An 18,624-nucleotide genomic window follows, 5' to 3' on the forward strand; every position below is an offset into this window, starting at 1 on the left:
GACTTGTAGGAGTTCTTAATATACTCTACGTGCAAATCCTTTATCAGGTATATGTTGTGCACGTATCTCCTCTCATTCCATAGGTTGTCTTTTTACTTTCTTGCTGCTGTCACAGCACAGTGGTTTTGAATTTTGATATCATCTAGTTTATCTCTTTTTTCTTCACTTGAGCTTTTGGTATCCTCTCTCAAAAATCTTTGCCTACTCCAAGGTCAAAATCTTGTAACCATTTTTCCTTTCAAGAGTTTAGTAGCCTTAATTCTTATACCTAGGTCAGTGGTTAATTTCAGGTTAGTTTTGTGTATGGTATAAGGTGGGAATCCAGTTTCATTGTTTTACATGTGGATATTTAGTTGTTCGAGCACCGTTTGTTGATTATTCTTTCCCTATTGAATTGTCTTGGTACTTTACCCCAAGTTTTCCTCCCAAATTTTATCTTGTTCTTGGAGTTCTTAGACCTTCCAGCTGCCACCATGGTTGACCCTCTAAATATTTCAAACTCAGTCTGTCACCTTCTCAGCTTTTTGTTATTTCAGTAATAGAGTGTTTGCCCCTGAAACTGGGAAACATTTTAATATGTGTCTTAGTTCATTTTGTGCTTCTATAACAGAATACTTGAGACTGGATAATTTATAGTGAACAGAAATTTATTTGGTTCATGGTTCTGGAGGCTGGGAAGTCCAAGGTCAGGGAGCCACATGTGGTGAGGGCCTTCCTGCTGCATCATAACATGGTGGAAGGCATCACATGGTATGCACATGTGGGCAAATGTGGGAGCAAACTCGCTTTGATAACAAACCCACTACTGTAATAATGACCTTCATTCATTCATGAGAGCAGAGCTCTCATGACCTTATCACCTTTTAAAGGTCTTACCTTTTAACACTGTTGCATTGGAGATTAAATTTCCAACACATGAACTTTGGGGGATACATTCAAACCAAAGCAGAATGGTTGATGGTGGTTTAGGGGGTTAATTATACCTGCCATTTATTTAGTACTTTTTTGTGTGTGCTAAGCATTTTTTATATATTGTAAGAGAAAATATGAGAGAATTCTTCTCTGAAGAAGTTTAATGAGGTATCTTGGAGAGTTCTAATTAAGTTACTATTGTAGGTGCCCTAGTCTCTTCTTGTTTGGGATTTAAGAATCCTGCCATCCTGATTGCTGGTTCTTTGCACACTCTGGCTGAAGTTAGGCCTGCCCATGTACACAGAGTCTCCAGCCAGACTTCTCACTTAGGAGAGGCATTGGCAAAAAACACACTAACTGAATTTTCTTTGCTAGGGTCTTCTCTTTTTCATGATTCCTAAATGTTTGGAGTGCTCTGAGGCTTTGTCCTCAGACATCTCTTTTTTTTAAGTGCAACATAAACTTATTATTCTTCATATATTTTCTTGATTCTGTGATTTTGTCCACATTTTTACTTCTGCCCTTCATGTAACTTCATACTCCCCATTCTCTATATTTTTGAATTCTACCTATTCTTTAAGGCCCTTCCTCAGTATCTGTCACTTTTCTTTGAAGATGACAATATTGCTGCTCAAAATCATTGTTCCTCTTGACTTCTTACAGTATGTTATTTGTGCTACTATTATGTCAGAAATTGCCCTGTACCTTTTATTATGAAAAGTTACTTTCTCTCTCTCTCTATATAGATGTGTGTGTATATTTTTTTTTTTTTTCTTGAGACGGAGTTTCACTCTGTAACCCAGGCTGGAGTGCAGTGGTGCAATCTCAGCTCACTGCAACCTCCACCTCCCAGGTTCAAGCGATTCTCCTGCCTCAGTCTCCCGAGTAGCTGGGACTACAGGCGTACACCACCACGCCTGGCCACTTTTTTTGTATTTTTAGTAGAGATGGGGTTTCACCATGTTGATCAGGGCAGTCTTGAACTCCTGACCTCAAATGATCTTCTTGCCTTGGCCTCCCAAAGTACAGGGATTACAGGTGTGAGCCAGTCCTATTTTAATATTTTTATTCAACCAGGACCTCACAGCCACCTAGGCTGGAGTCCAGTGATATGATCACAGCTCACTTGCAGCCTTGATCTTCCTGGGCTCAGGTGATCCTCCCACTTCACCCTCCTGAGTAACTGGGACTACAGGCATGCATCACCATGCCCAGCTAATTTTTGTATTTTTTTTGTAGAGATGGAGTTTCACCATGTTGCCCAGGCTTGTCTGGAACTCCTGGCCTCAAGCGATCCTCCCACCTTGGCCTCCCAAAGTGCTGGGATTATAGGCGTGAGCCACTGTGCCTAGTTGATTATGAGGAATTCTGTGTCTTTTTTTGAAATATAAAAAAGGCAAAATACAAAACTATAAGTTCAAAATAATGATATCTTATGTTTTACTTCTTGTATTAGATCATACGCTGTTTGTCTTTGATCTTGGTAATCCTCTATATTTTAACATCTACCAGAGTGAACGAATGCATTTTAAGAAAACACTTTCCTAAATTTTTAAAAGAATGATGAGGATAATGACATATTGATATGATTAGAGGGAAGTTTTAAAGTTGCCTTTGTGATATATGCATAAGGACAGGAGGGAAACATAGGAAAAGAGAAAACATTATTAGTGGGTTTCTGATTTTGTAAAGTTTATTTTTGTTTTTCATTAATGCATTAAATATTAAAATAATAAAAGTTTTTGCCTTTTTGTAACTGTAGTCGTCTTTAGACTGATGTAATCTAGGAGTTGTGACCAACTGAAATATAGCTCTTTTGACTTCTGTTGTGAAACTATACTGTTAGGAAATCTGATCAGCCTGAAGTAAGTTCTAGGCTCCTTAATGAAAGCTGTTAAGTTAAATAAGGGAAATAGTTTTATATCAGCAGATACTTACTTAAGTTTAGCTTTAGCCTTTGGATGTTTGATTAAAATTTTAAGGCATTCTTTCCTATTTTTTAAATTCATTTTTAATTGACATAATAGTTGTGCATATTAATGGGGTACAGTGTGATGTTTTGATCTATGTACACATTATAAAAGGATTCAATCAAGCTAGTTAATATATCCAGCATCTTTTTTTTTTTTTTTTTTTTTTTTTTTTAAAGAGATACCATCTTGCTGTCTCTCCCAGGCTGGAGTGCCCTGATGCCCAGGCTGACAGGCAGTGGTGTGATCATTAGCTCACTGCAGCCTCAACCTTTTCAAGGGCTTCAAGGGATCCTTTTGGCTTGGCCTCCTTGGTAGCCAGGACTCCAGGTGCCCCCCACCATGCTCAACTAAGTTTTTGAAACGTTTTGTTTTGTTTAGATGGGGTCTTACTTTGTAGCCTAGGATGGTATGAAATTCTTGGCTTCAAGTGATCCTAGGCCTTGGCCTCCCAAAGTGCTGGGATTACAAACGTGAGCCACCGCACCCAGCAACGTATCTGTCATCTCACCAACTTGTTATTTCTTTGTGGGGAGAATGTTAAAAATACATTCTTTTGGAAGTTTTAAAATATACATTATTATTAACTGCAGTCACCATGCAGTTCAGTAGATCACAAAAACTTATTCCTCCAGTCTAACTGAAACTTTGTACCCTTTGATCAACATTTTTGCTCTCCCCGTTCCTCCTTTTATTCCCACCACCAGTCTCTGGTAACCACCCTACTGATTTTCTTCATTGAGTATTGCCAGCATTCTAAGAAGATTCCAAGTGACAGCAGTTGAAGTTCCTATGAGAAATTCTTTCACTGTCAATATAATGAAACATAGTTAAAGGTTAGCACAGTTGACCTCTTCCTTGATAAGCAGTAATATAATGCAGAAAGATAACATTCCTTAAAAGAAAACTTCCTATAAGATTTTATTGTCCTTAGAATTCTAGAACTGACTTTTCAGATAAGGTCCAGAGGTAGTACTTAAAAATAAGTCAGTGTTAATGCATGCTTATTATGTGCCAGATACCATTCTATGAGTATGTACATATATGTATAAAGTAAGTGTATGAACTCAGTTCTCACAACACCACCATAAGGTAGATACTATTGGTTTCTCTATGCTACAAATGAGGAAAACTCAGGCACAGAGAGGATAAGTAACTCGCCCAAAGTCACACGGTTAACAAAGAGTACATCCAGGAATAAACCCATATATCTGGTTGCAGATTATTTACTCTCCTCTTTCCCTTTTAGTTTGTTTCTTCAAGTTATACATACATATTGGTTAAAGAATCTAATAGTTTCATAAAGTTTATTATGAAAAATAACATTCCTTCATTTCTCCCTTTCCACAAGTAACTACTTTTAGCTGCTTTCAGTGTTTATGTACATGTGTCTAAATAATGTACTTCTTTTACTGCCTGACTTATTATTTGTAGAAGTGATTTATTCTGCTATTAAAATTGATTATTTGGCTGTTCTCTCCTCCACAACTAATTCCCAGTCCTCTCATAGTTATTTCATAATTTTGGTTAGATCAGTGTTTTGATGTTTACATTAATTTATTATGTAAACACTTTCTTCAGCCGAGCCATGTTGTAAACTGTACTGTTTTTTCTTTCCTGACACTTTATTTTCCTTAAAGGTTGTAATTACCTTTTCTTTTGATGTAGTGTTTAATGCGCTTATCACTAATTTACATCTTTGCCAGTTGTCTAAATCTTACGCATCTTTTCTCCGTTTTATGTTCTTAAATTTTAAGTCTTTTCTGGAGCCTTTTGACGAGGACCAATCCAGACCAGTTGTAAGGCAGTCATGCAGGGATCTTTATTATTTTAGGGGATTCGTTTTGCTTGTTTCCTGTGTTGGACCTCCTGTTGCTTCATTTCTTTGTTTATTATCTTGCCATGGAGGAGCCAGTAATACCCTCCAGTAATTTCTTGAGAAAAGGTCATGGGAAGTAGATTTTTTGTGACCTGGCATGCATGCCCCAAAATTCTTATGACTCCACATTGACTGCATATAAAAGTTTAGGTTTGAATTTTTTCTCAGAACTTAGATTATATGCTCCATTACCTTTTAGTTTCCAGTGTTGCTATCTAAAAGTCTGAAGCAGTTCTGATTACTTATCTTTCATGTGTGATCATTTATACCTTCCAAAAAGTTGTAGATTCCTGTTTTGGGGGCAGAGTTTCTACAGTTTCACAGACCCTTGCCATGGGTCTGTTTTCATTTATTGTGCTGGGTATTTGATGGGTCCTTTGATTGTAGAAACTTTTGTCCTCTACTGGAAACATTTCTTCATTTCCTGTTCTCGAGTCTCCTTTTTTCAGTTTTTCTGAATTTCTCTGGCCTCTTCTACATTTCTTATTCTTTCTCTTTCGTTTTCTATCTTTGTGCCCTTTGGCTCTATTTTCTCAACTTTATTTTCCAGTTTTCTACTGAATTTTTAACATTTCTCCTTATATTTTGAATTCCCATGAGCTTCTTTATTTCTGAATTTCACTCTTTTATTGTATACTGTTATTTTATAGTTGCATTATCTTTTCTTACCTCTCATATTAATGATATATATTTTTAAATTTTCTTCTCTTTACTTGGTTTGTTTCCTCTGAGTAGCTTTTTCCCCTATTTTATGTTTAACTTTTAAAAAAAATTTATTTTTTTTTTAATTTTTATTTTTTATTATAGTTGAAGTTCTGGGATACATGTGCAGAATGGGAAGGTTTGTTACATAGGTATACACGTGCCATGGTGGTTTGCTGCACCTATATTAGAGTTGTCTTCAACTGTCCAATAATCCTTGATTGACTGCTCCTTTCTAAGGATAGAGTACTGAAAGCTGATTGGAAGCTCTAAATCCATGATTAGAGGTTGCCTGTGCGATCTTTACTTGAGGTAATCAAGCTAGGCAATTTAAGTAGTGTAGGAATTGGAATTGTTGTAACTACAACTCCCCAAATCTTCGTGACTTAACATAATAAAAGTTTGTTTCTCACTTACATAAAGTCCAGCGTTGGTGTTCTTGGTCAACTGGAACCTTTCATGTGGGCCTTTTTTTTTTTTTTTTTTAAATCATTCTTGAGAAAGGAACAAAGGAACTTCTACATCTAGTTAGCATGGAAGATTTTGCAGGAATTTTCATGAGTGAGGCTTGAATAGTATATTTTTAACAACCTGATCATCTGGGAGGAAAAAAGCTCTGATTTATAGCATTTGCTGATCTTTGTGGTATAAATACTTCGCCGTGACCAAGTTCAGGCTACCAACATGATGTCACCAAATGCAGAATTAGGAAGAGATACACCCAATAGACTTTCATGCCAGGTCTGGCATACCACAGACTACCAGCCACATTCCACTGGCCAGAACTATGTTGTATGGCTCCACCTAAATTCAGGGGAGGGTGAAATTGTGTGCCCTGGAAGTAAGGGAACTAGATTTTAGTGAGCAGCTAACAGTTTTCTGTCATAGTTGGTATCTCCATTATCATTAACTTTATATCTAGTTGGAGTTCCTACAGAGTTATATTCCAATCTCCTGCCTAGATGGTGAAGAAGGCCTAGCGGTATTCTGAGAACTCTCATTAGACAGGATCTGGTGGTATCTGTACATTTACATAATCCCCATGTTTTCAATGTGGTCCCTGAATTTATTTTATGTTACTGTAACAAATTACCACAGACTTAGTGCCTTAAAACAACACAAACTTATCGTTGTATGGTTCTTTGGGTTAGAAGTCAGACGTGGGTTTTACTGGACTAAAATCAAGGTATTGGTATAGCTGCATCCCTTTCTGGAGGCTCTAGGGGCGAATCTATGCTCTTGTCTTTTCCAGCTCCTAGAGGCCACCCTCATTCCTTGCTTATGGCTTCCATTCTCCATGTTCATAGCCAGCTGCATAGCATATCTCTGATTCTTTTTCTGTAGTCATATCTCCCTCTGACCACAGCCCAGGAAAGATTCTCAGATTTTAAAGTACCATGCCATGCAATTAGCCCCACCTATATAATCTGGGATAATATCTTCATCTCAGAGTCCTTAATCACATCTGCAAAGGCATTTGTCATGTTAACCACATATTTACAGGTTCCAGGGATTAGGGTGTTGTCATTTTTTGGTGGACCATTTTTCTGCCTACCACAATACCACTTGCTCTCCGAAGACCCTCCCTTTGATCTATTCCTAGTAATAAGATTAAGAACGTTTCTTGGGGATGGTAGTGGGAATTTAGTGATCCTTCTGCTTTTTAAGCAAACTTTTAGTCCTTATTTTACACTACTGTCTTCATCCTCACTTCCAGACATATGTAAAAGCACCAATTCATGAGTTTTTGCCTATTTTGTGACACAAATTGAGTTAGTTTTATGATTTCCCTCTCACCATTTAGGATTAAATTTTCTGAGAATACTTTAACACTTATTTAAACGCTTTCAAGATTTTGTTGTTCTTGTCTTCCTTTCCCATTCTCCTCATCCTTGTGTGTTTCTGCCTTTACTGAAAAAACCCTTTAATATTGTTTTAGCTGGGGTTTGGGCAGGCAACAAATGCAGATGTGTGTTTAATTTACCATCTTAATTAGAACACAGCTTGCACTTTTAACTTCTATACCATACTGCCTTAACTTTATTGCCTCTTTTTTTGTGTGTAAGGTAACCCAGATTTTGGGTAATATAAATGGATGTGGATCTTGTCTTCTAGATTACAAATTTATTTATTCAGTACACTTTTATTGGCTATTCTACATCAGCCACTTTGCTGAGCATTTCAAATACAAAGCTCAGGTTCTGGTGTTGGAATTCAGACTACCACAAAGGAAATTTGAGCACATTGTTATAAGTGTATGATAGGAATAGAAACAATACCAAAGAAACATGGAGAAAGAAGGGACTACTTTTAATTGAGAGTCAGGAAAGACTTCATAGAAGTCGTAACGTTCTGGCTGTGTCTTAGAAAGGGTGTTGCTGGAGAATGGAGTGAGGAAGTTGTTCCCAGACAGAAGTGGGAAAATGTGAAGAAGGTGAATGGTAAGAAGTTCACTGTGGCTGGAGCAGATTATATGGGGGAGAAGAAAGAGATGATGAAACTTCAGGGATTAGTCTGGCTTAGATATTGGAGAATGTTTTATGGCATAGTAGGGAGTTTTTATTTAGGTCAGATAAAAACTAGAGATCTTTAAGAAAGGAAGTAACATGGCTTACACATCTTTGGTTAAATTTATTTCTAAGTTTTTAAAAAAATTTCTTGTTGTTTGGGATGATATTGTGAATGAATTTTTAAAAATTATTATTTAAAAAAATTTTTTGGAGGCAGGGTCTTGCTCTGTCATCCAGACTGGATTGTGATGGGATGATCTTGGCTCACTGTAACCTCCACCTCCCAGGCTCAAGCAATCCTCCTACCTCAGCCTCCCAAGTAGCTGGGACTACAGACATGCACTAGCATGCCTGGGTAATTTGTTGTAGAGACAGGGTTTTGCCATGTTGCCCAGGCTGGTCTCAAACTCCTAGACTCAAGAGATCATCCCACCTCAGTCTCCCAAAGTGTTGAGATTGCAGACATGAGTCACTGAACCAGGCCAAAATTTTTCTTTTCTTGTTTTTTTGAGATGGGGTCTTGCTGTGTTGCCCAGGCTGATCTTGAACTTCTGGGCTCAAGTGATGATCCCCCTTGGCCTCCCAAAGTGCTGAGATTATAGGTGTGAACTACTGTGCACAACTGAGAATCATTCATATTTAAGGGCGTGGTTCAGTTCTTTCTTTAACTTACTTTTTATAGGAGTCCATTGTACAATTCCATTCCGTAATTTATCCTGTGACTGGTGGACATTTGGGTCCTTTTCACCCTTTCTTATTACAAACAGTGCTTTTATGAACATTCTTCTGTTTGTCTCCTGGTACAGAGGTTAAGAGATTTTTTTTATGTACGGTTGACCCTTGCAAGGCTCCACTTACACACAGCTTTTCAGTAAGTATATTGGGAAATTTTTTGGAGAGTTTTGACAAATTGAAAACACTTGCAAATTGTATAACTTAGAAATAAAAAAAATAAGTTTGGAGGTATGTCATCAATGCATAAAACAGTAGATACTAGCTTATTTTATCATTTACTACCATAAAATATATACAAATCCATCATAAAAAGTTAAAATGTATCAAAATTTATGCAAACACTTAGAGACTGGACATGGTGCTACTCTCGGTACGTGGTGCTACTCTCAGTGGAGAGAACTGTAAACAAATGGAAAGATGCAGTATTAAATTATAACTGTATAAAATTAACTGTGGTTTATATTGTACTACTGTAGTAATTCCAATATTCTGTTGCTATTGTGGTAAATTCAGGTGTTTTGAGAATCTGCTTAAAATGCTGTGTGATGCTCATCATCTCCTGGTGAGCAGTTTGTATCTTTAGTAAATTGCACATCACAGTAAAAAGTGCTTTCTCCCAATTCCTGTGTAATTTGTTGTCATGTTTGTTATAATATCATAAACCTTGACGTGCTACTAGTAATGTTGGAAGTGCTCCCAAGCAGCAGAGAAATGTCATGACACTACAAGAAAAAGTTAAATTGCTTGATATGTACCTGAGATAGAGGTCTGTGGCTGTGGTTGTCCACTATTTCAAGATAAATGAATCCAGCAAAAGGACTATCATAAAGAAAATAAAATTCATGGCCAGGCACAGTGGCTCATGCCTGTAATCCCAGCACTTTGGGAGGCCAAGGCAGGCGGATGACTTGAGTTCAGGAGTTCAAGACCAGCCTGGCCAACATGGCAAAACCCCGTTTCTACTACAAATACAAAAATTATGGCTGGACGCGGTAGCTCACACCTGTAATCCTAGCCCTTTGGGAGACTGAGGTAGGTGGTTCACCTGAGGTCGAGTTCAAGACCAGCCTGGCCAACATGGTGAAACCTCGTCTCTACTAAAAATACAAAAATTAGCTGGGCATGGTGGTGGGCGCCTGTAATCCCAGCTACTTGGGAGGCTGAGACAGGAGAACCTCTTGAACCCAGGAGGCGGAGGTTGCAGTGAGTGAGATCATGCCATTACACTCCAGCCTGGGCAACAGAGCAAAAACTCTGTCTTGATAAAATAAAATAGAAATAAATTAAAATAAAATAAAATAGAAACAAAAATTAGCTGGGCATGGTGGCAGGCACCTGTAATCCCAGCTACTCTGGAGGCTGAGACAGGAGAATTGCTTGAACCCTGGTGGTGGGTTGCAGTGAACCGAGATTGCACCAGTGTACTCCATCCAGCCTGGGCAACAGAGGGAGACTCCATCTAAAAAAAAAAGAAAAAGAAAAGAAAAGAATATTCATGAATCTGTAGCTATAGCTATGCCAATGTGTGAGAAAACTTTGCACCTTTTGCAAAATCCCTTTTTATCTAATATTGAAAATCCAGCTCTTATGTGGGCACAGGAATGCTGTAAGAAAGGCATACCTATAGAATATGATTTGAGAAAAAGTGAAGTCATTATATGATAACATAAAGCATAAGGAAGGTAAAGGATCTAAAGCTGGAGAATTTAATGCCAGCAAAGGACGGTTTGTTGCTTATAGAAAGAGGTTTGACTTTTAAAATGTCACGATGACAGATTGTTAAGAGAAAAAGTATAGCTAAGTTACATTTTTGGGGAGTCAAAACTTATACGTAGATTTCCAAATGCATGGGGGATTGGCATCCCTAACCGCCACATTGTTCAAGGGTCAACTGTCTGTGTAATTGCCAATGCTCAATTGTTTTTGATCTTCAAAAACTGGTTTCATATGGTTTAGAATAGTATCTAGGAGAGAAAGTGCTGGTTAATAAAACTGTTTCCCCAAGTGATTATATGTTTACCCTACCACTGGTGAGGTGAGAGTTTCTTTGGCTCTACATCTTTGTCAACATTTTATACTATCATATTCTTATACTTTTGCCAATATGGTACATGTGGAACTATCTCGTCGTTTTAATTTGTATTTCACTTAATTACTGCTGAGGTTTAGTATCTTTTTATTTCTTTGTGGATCATTCACATCCTTTCCTGTGAAATTGGTGTTCATGATCTTGTTCAGTTTTCTATTGCAGTGTTTAGGAAGCTGACTCTTGTTTTGTTTTGTTTTGTTTTGTTTTGTTTTGTTTTGTTTGAGATGGAGTCTCACTCTGTCACCAGGCTGGTGTGCAGTGGCGGCGATCTTAGCTCACTGTAATCTCTGCCTCCTGGCTTCAAGCGATTCTCCTGCTTCAGCCTCCCGAGTAGCTGGGATTACAGGCACACGCCACCACACCCAGCTATTTTTGTATTTTCAGTAGAGTTGGGGTTTCACCATGTTGGCCAGGATGGTCTCAATCTCCTGACCTTGTGATCCGCCCGCCTCGGCCTCTCAAAGTGCTGGGATTACAGGCATGAGCCACTGTGCCCGGTCAGGACGCTGACTCTTACTGGAATATGAATTGCTTAGTCCAGCTTAATAAATATTTATTGAGCCAATCCTTGGCTTTAGATCAGCTTATGTAAAGATAAGTAAGATATATGGACTCTTACCTCAGTCTGTATTTAGTAAAGGTTAAACTTAATTGGAAGCTCCACAGTTCTATTTCTTTTCTCCATTCAAATATAGATTAGCTATGCTATTTATAACTTTACCTTTCTGATTCAGTTTACTCATTCGTAAGATAATCAGCTTTGACTAACATCTAGTTTCCCTTTTACCAGTGTGTGTAATTCATCTAATATTTTTTCTTGTTGGTTTTTGAAACTTAGAAATATGTTACTTTTATTATAGTGGTAAATATAAATACTTGGTTTTTTCTTTCCTTTTTCATCAAAAAATGTTGGGTTTTGCTTCTGTAAGGTGTAATTTAAGTCACTTCTCCAAGGACCCCTCTCTTAGATGGATTTCCCAGATACATATTACTACCTTTGATTTTAAAAATTCTTAAAATGCTATTAAACCTATACCCTCCGTCCTAATATATATGAATTATTCTTCCTCAGAGTGAAGATACACAACAGCAAATCATCAGGGAGACTTTCCATTTGGTATCTAAGAGAGATGAAAATGTTTGTAATTTCCTAGAAGGAGGATTGTAAGTAAAGCATTTCATAGACATTTCTAAGTTTTGACTATATGATTAAAATATATGCTATTTAATCAGTTTATGGTAAAAGTTTTCTAATTTTGATTAATTGGATTAGGTGAATTGATTGCCACCTATGTTAGCTATAAATCTAACCTAAAGAATTATTTTTTAAAGATATGAAATCTTTTTTTCCCTCTTAAAAATTTTGAAAGGGAATTTTATATAAAGGTAATATATTAATGGTAAAAATTCCAACATTACAGGGAAGTATAAAATGTAAAATAAGAATCTCTCAACCTTAGTCCTTCTACCCAATTTCTTGTGTATCCTTCTAGAAAATTGTTTGTATAGACTAACATATGAAGTATGTTATATGTGTTGACTAACATACAATCTTGAAATTTTTATTTATGAGATTACGCTTATATGCTCATTTGCATGTTGCTGGTTCTCAGTATGTTCAAAAACTTTGCATATAAACACATCTAGGACAAGCTTATTCTTTTTAATGACTATAGAGTATTCCTTTGTGTGAATGTGCATAAAAATTAGATTACATTTTTTTTTTTTTTTTTGAGACGGAGTCTTGCTCTGTAGCCCGGGCTGGAGTGCAGTGGCCGGATCTCAGCTCACTGCAAGCTCCGCCTCCCGGGTTTGCGCCATTCTCCTGCCTCAGCCTCCGGAGTAGCTCGGACTACAGGCGCCCGCCACCTCGCCCGGCTAGTTTTTTTTGTATTTTTAGTAGAGACGGGGTTTCACTGTGTTAGCCAGGATGGTCTCGATCTCCTGACCTCGTGATCCGCCCGTCTCGGCCTCCCAAAGTGCTGGGATTACAGGCTTGAGCCACCGCGCCCGGCCTAGATTACATTTTTTATTTTACTATTACAATACTGAAGTCTGTTTTTCAAATATACCTAATTCAGCTAATCGATTTTTCTATTTTAAAATGAATAAGAATATTGCCAAATATTACAAATAAATACTTTTAAACTAATAGCTTCCATGAAAACAGTTTGTTCTGAAACATGAATCAGTCAGAGAAACCTAGAATTTTCTGTATTTTAATGTGTATGATGGATGAGAAATACTCTGGATAACAGGGAATCCATGGTCATAAGTTACTTTTTATCATGTGGAACACTTAACTTGGGTTTCCTAAAAGGTTATATCATGCTGTCCTTAAATGTCCAATACATACTTAAAAATGTTTCTGTTAACTCAAGGCTTCTAATTTAATAATTGAGACAAGTGTACCTGCTTCTGTTTTTGAATTTTACTTGTATTGATTCAACTTTAGTTGTCTTTGACATTACTGTCACTTCCTCTCATCCTAGCCTCTTGATTTCTTATCTCCTAGGAAACTTACCACCCAGCACAGTGTGTACTGCATTTAGAAGTAAGAACCTGATTAATCTAACTAGGGTGCTATTTGAAATAGAAATTGTGGCTTGAAATTGTGATTGTTCTTTTTTAACCTTACAAAAAATAGAAAGCAAATATTGCAGCAAAGATGAGGCTACACATCTAGTTTAATCCTAGTTTTGTTACTAAGAGGCTGATTTTCTTGGACAGGTCACTTAAATTCTTGGGCCTCAGTTTTCTCCTCTATAAAATGAGTTATTTGGACTAACAGGATTTCTCAATCCTGTGGTTGTATATGATGTATTGCATTCTGTACAGGAATTTTTATCAGTATTATACTATAGCTTAAAGATAAAATTATATTTTTAAAGGTAAAATATATACTTGCCACATTAATATTTTTGCTTGCTTTTAATAGCATTAATGGCCTCTTTGAAACTTATATTCTTCAGAAGTTTGCTCTCCTTTTAAAGTAAAGCAAAATTTTAAGATAATCACTAAATTTCTGTTTCAGAATGAAGTGAAGCCTCCTATTTGTATTCTTTTTACCTCTTTCAGGGAACAATTGCAGTCACAGTCTATAAATACACTCTCAGAATCTTTAAATTGCATGTAGATATTTTTAAATTAAATATCTTCTCTAGAGGAGTATCTAGGATAGTAGGAAATTTTTATTCTTGTCAAAGATCATTTCTCCTTTTGCTATTAGAGGACATAGAAGTAGTATATACCTTGAGAAGTTGTTTCTACAGAACTTGTAAGTTTAGTATTATTTTTACTGCATAAAAAATAGATGCTGCCCGGGCATGGTGGCTCACATCTGTAATCCTAGCATTTTGGGAGGCCTAGGCATGCAGATCTCCTGAGCTCAGGAGTTCGAGACCAGCCCCATCTCTACTAAAAGTACAAAAATCAGCCGGGTGTGGTGGTGCGCGCTTGTAATCCCAGCTACTTTAGTGGCTTGAAGCCAGGAGGCGGAGGCTGCTGAGATAGCGCCACCCAGGCTCTGTCACAGCCTGGGTGACACAGTGAAACTCTGTCTCAAAAAGAAAGAAGAGAGAGAGAGAGAGAAAGAAATGCCATTTTCCTATATTCTGTTGGGATGGATGTTAGTTTACTTTTGGTTTCATATAACCTTGATTGTAAATTATGTTAAGTGTTTAGAGGTCTTTTAAGAAGGTGAATTCATTATTGCGAACTTAACTATGAAATAGCTAAACTATATTTAGAAAATTATAAGATGTTTGGAATGATTCCTAAATTACTATTTTTAAAATACTAAAATTCCAGTCATTATAAATAAAAGTATTTCATTAAAGAATTTAGTATCCTAGCTTAGTTTTCTTGCATTTATATTTCAAAACAATGTAATTCTGGAAGAGATCTTGATGGTGAATCTATCCAAAACTTAAGAAGTGTCATTCTTCTTTTTTTTCTAGTTGATAATCAGTCTTAAGCTGTGTAACTTACTGTGACGTATGGAGTTAAATCTAGTAAGCACTTACAAATGCCCCATGATCTAATTTCTGCCTACTTCTCTGACTGTATCATTTACTAATCTTTTCTTATCTACTGGCCTTTTTTCTCTTCCCTGAACATACATACTTTGTTCTTGATGAAATGGCCGTTTATTACTTACTACCTTAGCTTGAAATGCTCTTCTCTAAATTTTTTTCAAGCCAACTCCTTATCATTAGATCTCAGCTTAAATGTCACTCTTGCTTAATAGTCAGCCTGAAATAGGGAACCCATCAATATATCATCATTGTATTTTGATTCTCAGTGTAACACTTGCCACTATCTGATGATGTTCTGATATGTTTGTTTATTGCTCCTTCCCCACTACCAGTACCTGGCACACAGTAGTTACTCAGAGAACGGTTTAATGAATGAATGAACTGAAATTAAGCACTGGCTTCTTTTACTTGATATTGCTGAAGAAAACAGCCATCTTAATTTACCTAGTCTCTGAATAAGTTCACTTAAATGCTTTGCCATTGAATGTCACCTTTCGTTTGACAAGTGGTTTTTAAACAAATTGTCAGTTTGCTTGAGCTAATGAAAATGTTTTGCATTTTGTTTCCAATAACATTACAATTTTTTTGTCATTTAGATTAATTGGAGGATCTGACAACAAACTGATTTATAGACATTACGCAACGTTATATTTTGTCTTCTGTGTGGATTCCTCAGAAAGTGAACTTGGCATTTTAGATCTAATTCAAGTAAGTTAACACTTGCTTCTTACTATCTTAAATAACAGTTTGGCATTTAAATTTTTAAAAACTTATATGTTCTAAATTTTCTAAAATGATGTTAGTAAGAAATAAAGCATTTCATAATAGATATTTTGTTGGTAAAAGTGGTCAAAGGACATAGAAACAAGCAAATATTTGATCTGATTAAAACTATCATAACTTAATTTCATCATGACCTTTTATCTTGCTCATGTAAGTTACAGCAAGGAGCTCAAGACTGGTGGGTTTCTTAACACATGTATCCAAAACTAACCCTAAAACCTACCTCTCCGTGTTTCCTGAAAATCTTTCATAAAGTCTCTGGAACTCAAGGTCAGTCATCAGCAAATTTCTTTTTATCTTCAGCCTCTTCTGTTAATATTACTTTAATTTTGCTCTAAATTAAATCTTGCTTCCCTGATGATACTACCTGCAACCCTTTCAGGTAGTAGCCATTTTCTCTCCTGCTTCTTTCTGCCTTTGAACCTGGAGGTGTACTCTTAGCTTCTCGTTGCATTTTCCAGACCATTCTTTCTTCTCAAACACCTCCGAATTTTATCTTATGTTATCAGACTATACCACCTTCTATCCATTTAGTTATAGTCATCACTCATCTCCATCTCTCATTCAGTGGAGATTTTGTTAAGAAATGTGAAGTGTCTGAGATTTGCTTTACTTGCAAGCTAAGAAGTTAACCTTCCATAATTTCATGGATGCTGGCAGAAGACAGGAGATTTCTGGGCCAGAGACAAAGGACCTTATTACTAATAGCAAAAACTTTAGCTAAAGTGACAGCATTTGCTTGCATGAATTCTCTGATTCCCAAGGGGTGATATGAAGAGGTCCAGATGATACCTGCACACACCATGGATTAAATGACAGATAAGGAACACCAAGCTTAGGGAACTGGAATCTTTTATAATGGATACTAAGCTTGTCTGCCCTTGTTTGGAAGGAAGAGACTGTCTCTTCCAAGAGTGTAAGGAAACCTATCCTTTGCTGTGGAAGAAGACACTGTCTATTTTCCAGGGCTGTTTGATACACAAGCATGCTTAAAAAGATAGCCCAGAACAAAGACAGTCCATGCCTCTGCTCACAATATGTGCAGAAACACAAGATCCATGGAAAATTGTCTCCTAATAGATTATGGTTCTTGGTTTACTGGCATTCATTCCAGTACTGCTTGTTTTGTAATTCTTGGTGATTCCATTGTTCATATGTATAATTCTTCTAATATCCTGGTGTCTTCAAATCTGAAACCCCTCTCTCCCGATAAATTTTGCCCTGCATTCCATCTCACTATGTACCCACTTCTATATTTTATCTCTGTCTAAACTGTAACCCCTCCATAATCTCAATTTCACAGTTTTGAAGTGTTTAGACCTATTGGAACCCTCAGTTTTAAAAATCTGTTTTTTTTTTCAGTCTCTGATTTTACTGATCTTACTTTCCTTATCCAGCTTAAATTTCATAGTCATGATAGTGATATAGCCTTGTGTACACTTAACTCCTTGTCCACACCCATACATCTGAACACACCTAGAGGAAAAAAAAGGTAACCATGTTTACCAGTCTCACTTTAAATTAATGATCCTTTAGCTCAGTGAGTCCTTTATGCTACCCAAGAATCATTTTCTGTTTCCCCGGTCCATTTACTCTCCCATACCTCTAGATGACTACTCATACAGTCTCCTCTCTCCTAAAATATCTAGCACTTTTAGCACCTTGCTTCCCAGTACACAGATAAAATTGGCTTTTGAAGTTATCAAGAAGGAGGCATGGTTTGAGCTCTAGTTGGTGTTACAGAATAGACAAGAAATTAACCCAAGCAGACAACTTAGGTAATAAATTCTTAGCACTATGGCTAAGGCTTTAAAAATAGAAACATTGTGGCCAGGTGTGGTAGTTCACACCTGTAATCCTAGCACTTTGGGAGGCTGAGCTGAGCAGATCACTTGAGCCCAGGAGTTCCAGACCAGCCTGGGCAACATGGCAAAACCCCATCTCTACAAAAATTAATGAGGCATGCTGTTCTGCACCTGTAGTCCCGGCCACTTGGGAGGCTGAGGCGGGAGCCAGAGAGGATGGCTTGTAGTGAGCTGAGATTGTACCACTCACTCCAGCTCAGGTAACAGTGTGAGACCCTGTCTCAAAAAATATAAATAAAAACATTGTTAATAAAATAAAAAAGAAGATAAATGATAAATGGATCTATTCGTTTGTCACATTACTCTTAAATCTATAATTCTTAAACTGGGTTTTTGGGAGGAGCCACGTATCAAAGTTATATGAAACCACAACATAATCATGGCACATATTCCTGGTATATGTTTTTCCTTTGTTTTGAAGATTGGTGGCAATGAGGAAATGAAAGTAAACATGTATATATTATGAGGTAGAATACAAAATTTTAATAATATTTAAAGCTCTAAGTGGAGACTTGAAAGAAATTTTGAGCTTGAAGGAAAGGTGCCCCGAGATCCCTTGGGTATATGTTCACTTTCCTCCTGGGGCCTACTTGAGAAACACTGCTAAGTTTTGTTTTGCTTTCTCAAGGCTTTTCTAGTAAAGAAAAAGAAGCCAAATCTTGCTTTTGATAACATTGAAGGGTTGATCAGGACTATATATTGCATTGCCTTGTAACTTTGTTTATTCTTACATTTCTTAGTTTATCCCACCTAGGGGAGTAGTTAATTCATTTTATCCTTATGTCAAGAGAGCATTATATTTTTACAGAAAAAAAATTAATGCAGAACTGTGTTTTCTATTTCTCTGTTACCCATGACTGAAGAGAGTGGTAGACATGCACACTGTGTTCCAAAACAGTTTTTACTTACCTGAGCCTAGCCACTAGAATTATAGGAAGACAAACAGGAAAAAGTGTACCATTTCAAATTTAGTCTCTTATTTAATAGAAATATTGCAATTAAGAAAGACCAAAGCAAATGTGTGTTTTCCTAGAGGTAAATCAGAAGTATTTTATGCTTGTGTCCTGAGATTAAGTCCTCACCATTGATTATTATTTTGATACTGTGGTTGATCTTGTTATGAGAAGGTAGTTCTGTCTCCA

General features: G+C 36.8%; 1 protein-coding gene across 10 annotated transcripts in view; it reads left to right on the top strand.

Moving 5' to 3' along the window:
* AP3S1 (adaptor related protein complex 3 subunit sigma 1) overlaps positions 1-18,624 on the top strand; it is a 71,327-nt gene that overhangs the window by 11,680 nt on the left and 41,023 nt on the right. For 9 of the 10 annotated variants that reach the window (XR_003119770.1, XR_003119771.1, XM_025387019.1 and 6 more), the window contains exons 2-3: positions 11,870-11,961; positions 15,431-15,542. The exons of the other annotated variant lie outside the window; for it this stretch is intronic. Coding sequence is in view for 7 of the 9 variants with exons in the window: in XM_025387019.1 (XP_025242804.1) it covers positions 11,870-11,961; positions 15,431-15,542 (204 nt within the window). In the remaining 2 variants the exon portion in view is untranslated. The remainder of the gene's footprint in view (positions 1-11,869; positions 11,962-15,430; positions 15,543-18,624) is intronic. 10 annotated transcript variants of the gene reach the window in all.

Source organism: Theropithecus gelada, chromosome 6 (assembly GCF_003255815.1).
Source record: "Theropithecus gelada isolate Dixy chromosome 6, Tgel_1.0, whole genome shotgun sequence".
Lineage (NCBI taxonomy): Eukaryota > Metazoa > Chordata > Mammalia > Primates > Cercopithecidae > Theropithecus > Theropithecus gelada.